The 8,373-nt window shown below is 55.5% G+C and overlaps 1 protein-coding gene across 1 annotated transcript in view; it reads left to right on the top strand.

Annotated features, from left to right (window-relative positions):
- The window catches only part of NPTX1 (neuronal pentraxin I), a 76,945-nt gene that overhangs the window by 56,006 nt on the left and 12,566 nt on the right, over nucleotides 1-8,373 (top strand). The window contains exons 7-10 of the mRNA XM_011933219.1: nucleotides 4,014-4,151; nucleotides 4,749-4,817; nucleotides 6,222-6,325; nucleotides 6,715-6,731. Of these exons, the coding sequence (XP_011788609.1) occupies nucleotides 4,014-4,151; nucleotides 4,749-4,817; nucleotides 6,222-6,325; nucleotides 6,715-6,731 (328 nt within the window). The remainder of the gene's footprint in view (nucleotides 1-4,013; nucleotides 4,152-4,748; nucleotides 4,818-6,221; nucleotides 6,326-6,714; nucleotides 6,732-8,373) is intronic.

Here is an 8,373-nt window from a genome sequence, read left to right as displayed (position 1 = left end):
GTCCCTCCCCTCCACCTCGTCCATTTCTCTCCACCGCTTCCCTCCCCTCCACTGTGTCCATCCTTTCCACTGCCTTCCTCCCCTCCACCTCGTCCATTTCTCTCCACCGCTTCCCTCCCCTCCACTGTGTCCATCCTTTCTACTGCCTTCCTCCCCTCCACCATACCCATTCCTCTCCAACGTGTCCCTCCGCTCCCCTACCTCCCTCCCCTCCACCGCAGCCCTCCCTCCACCATGTCCATTCCTCTCCACCGTGTCCATCCTCTCCACGGCGTCCCTCCCCTCCACCACGTCCACTCCTCTCCACCACATTCCTCCCTCCACCGTGTCCCTCCCCTCCACTGTGTCCACCCTTTCCACTGCCTACTCCTCCCACCCTGCTGTTGCTACTCCCAAGCAGCTTCACCTACCTTGAGGCCTTGGCATGGGCTCCTTTCCTCACCCAGGATGCCTCTTTGCCCCGACAACTCCCATTCCTGCTTCAGAGCTTGGCTTAAATGTCACCTCTACAGGGAGGCCCTCCCTGATCCCCAGCCTGAGTCAGGGCCCTGCTGAGTGCTCCCTAGACACCCGTGCTTTAGCTGTATTCCCCTGAGGGATCGGGAGTGAAACAGGAGTGGAAGGGAACCCGGGTCACGGAGCTGGCTACCGCTGGGGTGCCTGGAGCTCAGTCCTTCGGGACCTTCCAAGGAGGCTCATGAACCACCCACTTGCAGAGGCCTGGGGGGTCTTGTCCTTGGGTCTTTACAGCGTTGCTCAAGGGTGACTCCCAGGCATGGGCCCCCACACACTTGTGGGTGTGCAGGAAACTGTGCAGAGCATGTCCTGCAGGTGAGGTCCAAGAGGCCCCGAGGCGGACGAAGAAGCGAGGGGCTGCCTGGCTGCCTGGTGGCGCGGGGAGGGAGGGGCGCAGTCTGCATGGACCTGAGGGCCAACAGAGGCTCCAGAAAGGTGAGGCCAGGAGTCGACAGGTGCAATTCCTGCCACAGGCTCTCAAACGTTGCAATCATTCCCTGCTAACACGATTCCCCCTACACAAGGGCAAGGGCAGGTTTCTCTCCCTGCTGCCCCAGTGTGCCCAGCATCATCCTGGCCTAGGGTGGGTAGTGCATGCTGAGTGGGCAGCACTCCAGAAACAGCCACGCAGGAAGGACTAGAATGCGCTGGGGGCTCATGCCTTGCTCACCCTGCTCACCCGTCAGGAGGGCAGCAAGGGAGGTGGAAGGAGGGGGCCTGGAGGGGTCAGTGAGCATCACGCACACCTCACACAGCCAGCAGGGTCCTTCCTGAGAGGCCAGCAGGGGCCAGCCCTTCTCAGAGCCTGGGATGATCACTGCCAAGGCCAAGTTGCGAGCTGAGACTGGCTCAAAGGACTGACTGTCAGCTGACAGGGCAGGTCTGAGAACGGGGAGGGGAGGGATGAAGGCCAGGGGCTGGCTTGTTACCAATTTGCCATGGCTCCCTGCTGCAGAATGCATTGGGCTGTCCCTATGCAGAGTAGAAAATAGGTGCAGAGTCCGGGTACTGCAGCTCATGCCTGTAATCCCAGCACTTTGGGAGGCGAAGGCAGGTGGATCACCTGAGGTCGGGAGTTTGAGACCAGCCTGGCCAACATGGCGAAACCCTGTCTCTACTAAAAATACAAAAATTAGCCGGGCACAGTGGCTCACGCCTGTAATCCCAGCTACTTTGGGAGGCTGAGGCAGGAGAATTGCTTGAACCTGGGAGGTAGAGGTTGCAGTGAGCTGAGCTTGTGCCACTGCACTCCAGCCTGGGCTACAGAGTGAGACTCTGTCTCAAACAAACAAACAAAAAAGATGGGGAAATGAAAAATCTTCCCAGAAAGGGTCTCTGTGACCCCAAGACATCCCAAAAGGAGGGCTTCATTCCTTCCTTCTTTTCTTTACTTCCCAGCCACCTGAGCAGTTTAAAGTGTTAAGATTTCTTCACCCTCCGCCTTGCACATGCACACACACAATGCGTGCTCCCACTTCATCCTCATGATATCCCCAGGAGGGAGGAGGCACACACACCTGCAGTGTCAGAGAGGTCTGTACACGGAGGTGGACGTCCAGCCCCAGCTGAGAGACAGAGAGCTCCTTGCTCCCTGAATGGCAGCCAGCTCTCCCCACCCAGCTTTGAGATCCTCCCTGGATGGGCCCAGTCCTACCAGCAACACAACAACATCACGTCATCCTAGTAACAGCAACTACCGTTGAGTGTGTGCTCACTGTGGGCAGGGCACTCCCCTGGGGTCTTGCTCCTGTTGCCCAGGCTGGAGTGCAGTGGCGTGATCTCGACTCACTGCAACCTCTGCCTCCCTGGTTCAAGCGATTCTCTTGCCTCAGCCTCCCAAATAGCTGGGATTACAGGTGCCCACCACCAGGCCCGGCTAATTTTTGTATTTTTAGTAGAGACGGAGTTTCACCATGTTGGCCGGGCTGGTCTCAAACTCCTGACCTCGCTATCCATCTACCTCGGCCTCCCAAAGTGCTGGGATTACAGGTGTGAGCTGCTGAGCTTGGCTGCAGAGCCATGTTCTCTCCCAACTCGCCTCACCCTGCTCCAGAGGGTGCCCACCAGATCGTTTTTGACATTGTTATTCAGGGTGACCCAGAGCTTGGGTGAGTGGTCTCTCTGTAAAATCCCATGAAATCCTGCCCTGGGAAACCACAGGTCATTCAATGTTGGTACTCTGGGCTCAGCCAGACACTATCTTAGAGGGATCTTAATGTCGTTATGGGTAACAGATGCCAATGTTTTAAGAAAAGTGCATGAAAGAGAAACTTAAAACCAAGAAAATTCTATCAACTTAAAAATAAAAAATAGGGACATGAGCCCAGGAGTTCGAGACCAGCCTGGGCAACATAGTAAAACCCCGTCTCTACGAAAAACACAAAAGTTAGTTGGGTGTGATGGCATGCGCCTGCAGTCCGAGCTACTCAGGGGGCTGAGGTGGGAGGATTGCTTGAGCCCAGGAGGTGCAGGTTGCAGTGAGCCATTGTGCCACTGCACTACAGCCTGGACAACACAGTGAGACCCTATCTTAAAATAATAATAATAATAATTAGCTGGAAACATCTTTGTATCTCTACCATCTGGGAGAGTTCCTGGCACATAGTAGGCCTAGAAGAATGTTCATCCAATGAATGAATGAATGAATGAAAACTCAGAAGGCTAAACTCAGCACTGAAATTAATATTGCTACTTAGGCCAAGGGATTAACATACAATGAGCCTTGCTTGCCTTCTCTGCAGAATGGGCAGAATCAAACAAGAATGCCACCTGCCAGCTGGGCATGGTGTCTCACGCCTGTAATCCCAAGGCAGGCGGATCACCTGAGGTCAGGAGTTCGAGACCAGCCTGGCCAAGGTGATGAAACTCTATCTCTATTAAAAATACAAAAACTAGCCGGGTGCTGTGGCTTGCACCTGTAATCCCAGCTACTTGGGAGGCTGAGGCAGGAGAATCGCTTGAATCTGGGAGGTGGAGGTTGCAGTGAGCCGAGATCATGCCATTGCTCTCCAGCCTGGGGAACAAGGTGAGAGACTTTGTCTCAAAGAACAATGCCACCTGCCAAAGCCATCTGGTAAACATCCGCGACACCTTGGGAAATGTAACAGAAAAGGGAGCATATTTGCACCGTGCCTAATTGTTTTTGTTTGATTGTTTGTTGTTTGTTTTTGAGACCGAGTCTCACTGTGATGCCCAGGCTGGAGCGCAGTGGCGTAATCTCAGCTCACTGTAACCTCTGCCTCCCGGGTTTAAGTGATTCTCCTGCCTCAGCCTCCCAAGTAGCTGGGATTACAGGCGCCTGTCACCACACCCAGCTAATTTTTGTGTTTTTAGTAGAGACAGGGTTTTGCCATGTTGACCAGGCTGGTCTCGAACTCCTGACCTCAGGTGATCCACCTGCCTTGGCCTCCCAAAGTGCTGGGATTACAGGCGTGAGCCACCACACCCGGCCCTGCTTTGTGCCTAATTGTGACATGGGAGTGTCATTCATCCCCCAGAGCACTGGATGCTCCCTGAGGGCTGGCTTCAGCACATCCTGCAGCCTGGTACCCTGCAGTCTGCGGCCGTGTCCCCAGAGGAGGGGGCACAGCGGTCGCTGCCTCTGTCGGCAGGCGACCACACTCTTCCCCTCCCAGGTATGAGTGATGGCGTCAGCGCACGGTCCTTGTAATAACTGTAATCCCTTGCCAGTACACATCATTTTTATTCCAAAACACTTTTATGCCTCAACTCATTTTATATTTCATATGCCCTCTCCTGGCGTCGGGCAGGTGGTAAAATTGATGTGCAAGGACACAGCAGGCTGGCAGGCCCCTGGCCCCCACCACCGCAGCCAGATGCCGGTAGCTGGAGGGAGGTCCTAGCTCAGGAATCAGATGAATGCAAACTAGGGGGCTGGGATGGGGGCCCTAGCATCATTCTTGACCTGGCTTTGTATTTGCAAGCCCTGTGTTGGGGGTGCAGAGAAGGCATTTTGAAGTGCAGAAGGCACTGTACAAATGCCTGAGAGTACCAATGTCTGCTGCCCTTGTCACTGTTGAATGCAGAGATCAGAAACCTTAAAACAATGGTCCTTGAATATTGGAGTCCCAGGGTGCTCTTTTCAGCTCTCTTCTGTTTTCGTACCCACTGCCTCCCTGGATGGGCTCCCTGCTGGCTTGGCTGTGGTCCACTGCCCCTAAAGATGCTTCCAGGACTCTGCTGTCAGCCCTGTCCTCCCTCTGCACCCTCAGGCCCCTTCCGCTCAGGTCAGCTTAGGACCAGCCTCCTCATCCTCGTCTTGGAATCTCTAGAGCCTCCAGGTGCTGGGCTCTGACCTCCTCCCGGATGTCAGATAGGCACTGGAAACTCCATGCGTCCCAGTGTGAACTCCGGACTCCTCCCTCCCTCCAGGCCCTCCCGGGCTCCCCACCCCTTCTCTGCAGACAGAGTCACCACCACCCCCTCGCCCAGAAGCCGGGGATCTTCCCAGGTTCCTCCCTCTCCTTCACTTCCCACACCCAAGCCATCACCAAGCTCCTGCCAAGGAATCTCCCGAATGCCCTCAAGTTTCTCAAGCCCAGCCCCCTTCCTCCCTGGTTCCTATGACATCACCCTCCAGGTTTCTTCTGCAAGCCCTGCTCCTGCTCAGCTCTGCCCTCACCATGGGCTCCCAGACAGCATCCCCACAGGACTGTGGCTGCTCCCCAAGGTCCTGGCCCACCTTGCCCACAAGTCCCCCACATCTACCCTGGCCCCTGCTTTGCAGCTCACTCTTGGCAGGATGAGCTACGTCCCTCTCCCCACGGCCTGCCCCTCATCGCTCTGGTATTTAGGGCCAGCCCCCTCAGCTCACTCTTCAAGCCCCTGTTATCACCTCCACAGGAGAGCCCTCCAGCTGATGGCTGGACCCCAACCCATGTTCCTGGTGCTGGCTCAGGACCTCTCCCGTCCTGTGGCCCTCTCGCATGGTACCCAAGGTGTGTTCAGCCCTGTCTAGCCTGCCAGATCGTGTGGCCTCAGGGACGGAGAACGGCGTTTTACTCCTCCTGGCCCCATCACCTGGCCTGCCCCTCAGTGGATGCTCTGGAAATATTTGTTGAACTGAGAGCAACTGTTCTGAAGTTACACCATGGCAAATGCCCAAGCATCTGCCTGGTGCCATGAAACGCCCGCTTGGAGAGTAAGACACGCCTTCCCCAGGCGGGAAGGGCTCACCTTTCCCCTGCAAGCTCCTGTTGATTGAGATCAGCAAGTCAGCAGTTCAAGATCACCCATTTCCCATCCTTGACCCCAGCACTGAGCTCAGCCCGAGAGAACAAACAGGCAGGGTGGGGACAGAGACCACCCAGGGCCCTGCCTCCGGTCAGACTGGGCCAGTGGCCGCCTGGCTGGCTCAGACAAGAAAGGTGGTCCTTGCTGTGGCGAAGCCCCAGGCGGGAGCAGGGAGTCTGGGGTGGGAGCCCAGCTGTCCCAGGTGGATGGGGCACTGCTCCCAACCAGTCAGCTCCTGGCTGCAGCTGCTGCAGGTTTCGTCACATTTGCACAGTGGGCAGCAGTGCGTAGTCCTGGGGTGAGGTAGGGCTGGCTTCTCCTCCGAAGATGGCCGGTGAGAAGCTCCTGAACCTGGCATCCACAGCCCCACCTGCCCGGCCCACTCGCTGGACATGGGTGGGCTGGGGCACCGTCCCCTCAGGGCTCCTCTCTTGGAGCTCTTTTCCTTGCAGCTCCTGTACTGGGCACAATTAAAGTGGCCATGGAGTGCAAAGGCCAGGGCTTGGCCCCAGCTCTGCGACGGTGCGACCTTGGCTTCTCAGGGCTTCCCTCTCTGGTGAGCGAGGACTAGAGCCCAGCTGTGCCTTTGAAAGGCAAATGCGTGAATGTGGACTGAGGACTTGGAAAGGGGACAAGCGCTTGCTTGTAAGACACAGTTAGGTTACTACTGCAGGGGTGCCATGTAGAGGACAGAGGGGAAGGCTTGGGTGAGGCACCTCCCTCAGCAGAGCCGGGGAGCAGGGACCTGTCCCTTATCACACAGAGCTGCTGGGCGGGGCTGTCAGGAGTGACTCCAAGGCACAGGTGGGCTGAGGCTGTGACTCAGAGGCCCCGTGGGGCTTGCTGCTGTCAGAGCAGTCCCACACCTGCCCCTGTGGGTCCAGGGGTGCCTCACTTGGGGGAGGGTCACGTGGCCTGACTGCGTCCTGAGGGCTGGGCTGCCAGAGGTCCCTGTGCCTTCTCCCCTGGTGCGGCCAGAAGCCTGTCCTCCTCTGCCCAGGACAACCTGTGGATGCTGTCCCCCCACACCTTGTGTGAGGCATAGAACCACAGAGAAAGGTGCACATATTGCACATGGAGAGCCCAATGAATGGTCACAAGACAAACACCCCACGAGATCAGCACCCGGATAGAGAAACAATATGCCGGTACCCTGGGAGCTGCCGAAAACTCAGATGCAGATGACAGTGATGTTGAACATCTCAGGGAATGCCCCCCACGCTAAAAACCCCAGCCGCTCACCTTACCGCGGACTGTCGCCCATCCTAGACCAGCTGCCAATGCAATGCATCTCCAAGGGATACAGCCTGTCCTCCAGAGGGGCATGTACCTAACCCTTGGCTGAGGCACTGTGCCCCAGGGCTGTGACCATGGTCATCAAGGGCTACTGCTTCTCTTCTGCAGGTGGAGGACCAGGGCCTCTCCCACCCCACCATACCCTCCCCTCTCAGCCTCACCCCTCCAGAGGCAGCATGGAACTTCATGCAGGAAGGGCTGAGGCAAGTGGGGGCAGGGAAAGGTGCCTCTGCCTAGCACTCCTTAGTGCCCTCAGGCCCTCCCAGCATTCTCCCAGCACCCACCCATTGCTCACCCTCCTTCCTGCTCACGGTGGAGGTTCCAGACAAGCTCAAGGCACGGCCTGGAAGAGGAGAGGCCGGGGAGATGCGGCAAGATGAGTAAGGGGCGCAGGCACCCACCAGGCTCAGGCACACCCCTGCATGAGCTTCCACCGTCCACTGAGTAAAGACCCTTGATGGGCACTGAGGTCCTCCTAATACCTCCCAACCTACCCGGCTAGCCTTCTTTTTTATTTTATTTTATTTTATTTTTTTGAGACAGGATCTTGCTCTGTTGCCCAGACTGGAGTGCAGTGGCACGATCTTGGCTCACTGCAGCGTCAAACTCCCAAGCTCAAACAATCCTCCCACTTCAGTCCCCAGAGTAGTTGGGACTACAGGTGCATCCCACCATGCCTAGCTAATTTTTGTAGAGACGAGATTTTGTCATGTTGTCCAGGCTGGTCTTGAACCCCTGGACTCAAGAGATCCACCCACCTCAGCCTCCCAAAGTGCTAGGATTTAAGGTGTGAGCCCTTGCACCCGGCCTGTCTAGTCTTCTTATGCCTGCCCACCCTCTCCATACTGGCCACTAGCCAGAGCCTCTCCTGGACACCTGCCCCCTTTGCCTTCTCTACACTCGCCCTCCCACTACCAACTAACCTCTGCAGGCCTCTCCATGCCCTTCCACCAGGAGTGTGCTGAGCCCGCCAGTATGCACTGATGGTTGTATTTGCAGGAGTTTTGCAAATTTTGCAAAAAGGTCGATGGTTAAACACAGCCACCATTAAATTTTAAACTAAGTAAACTTATAATTAAATAAATTATATTTAAAATTGGCAATAAATATTACAAACTCATCACTTCCTAATTATTTTGTTACATTGAACTATTGCCTATATATATATATATATTTTTTTTTTTTTTTTTTTGAGACAGAGTCTTGCTCTGTATGCAAAAAGGTCGATGGTTAAACACAGCCACCATTAAATTTTAAACTAAGTAAACTTATAATTAAATAAATTATATTTAAAATTGGCAATAAATA

The sequence above is a fragment of the Colobus angolensis genome, unplaced genomic scaffold (assembly GCF_000951035.1).
Source record: "Colobus angolensis palliatus isolate OR3802 unplaced genomic scaffold, Cang.pa_1.0 Scaffold1, whole genome shotgun sequence".
NCBI lineage: Eukaryota > Metazoa > Chordata > Mammalia > Primates > Cercopithecidae > Colobus > Colobus angolensis.
The sequence above is the reverse complement of the archived record's forward strand: the minus strand, read 5'-3'. Positions and strand labels throughout refer to the sequence as shown.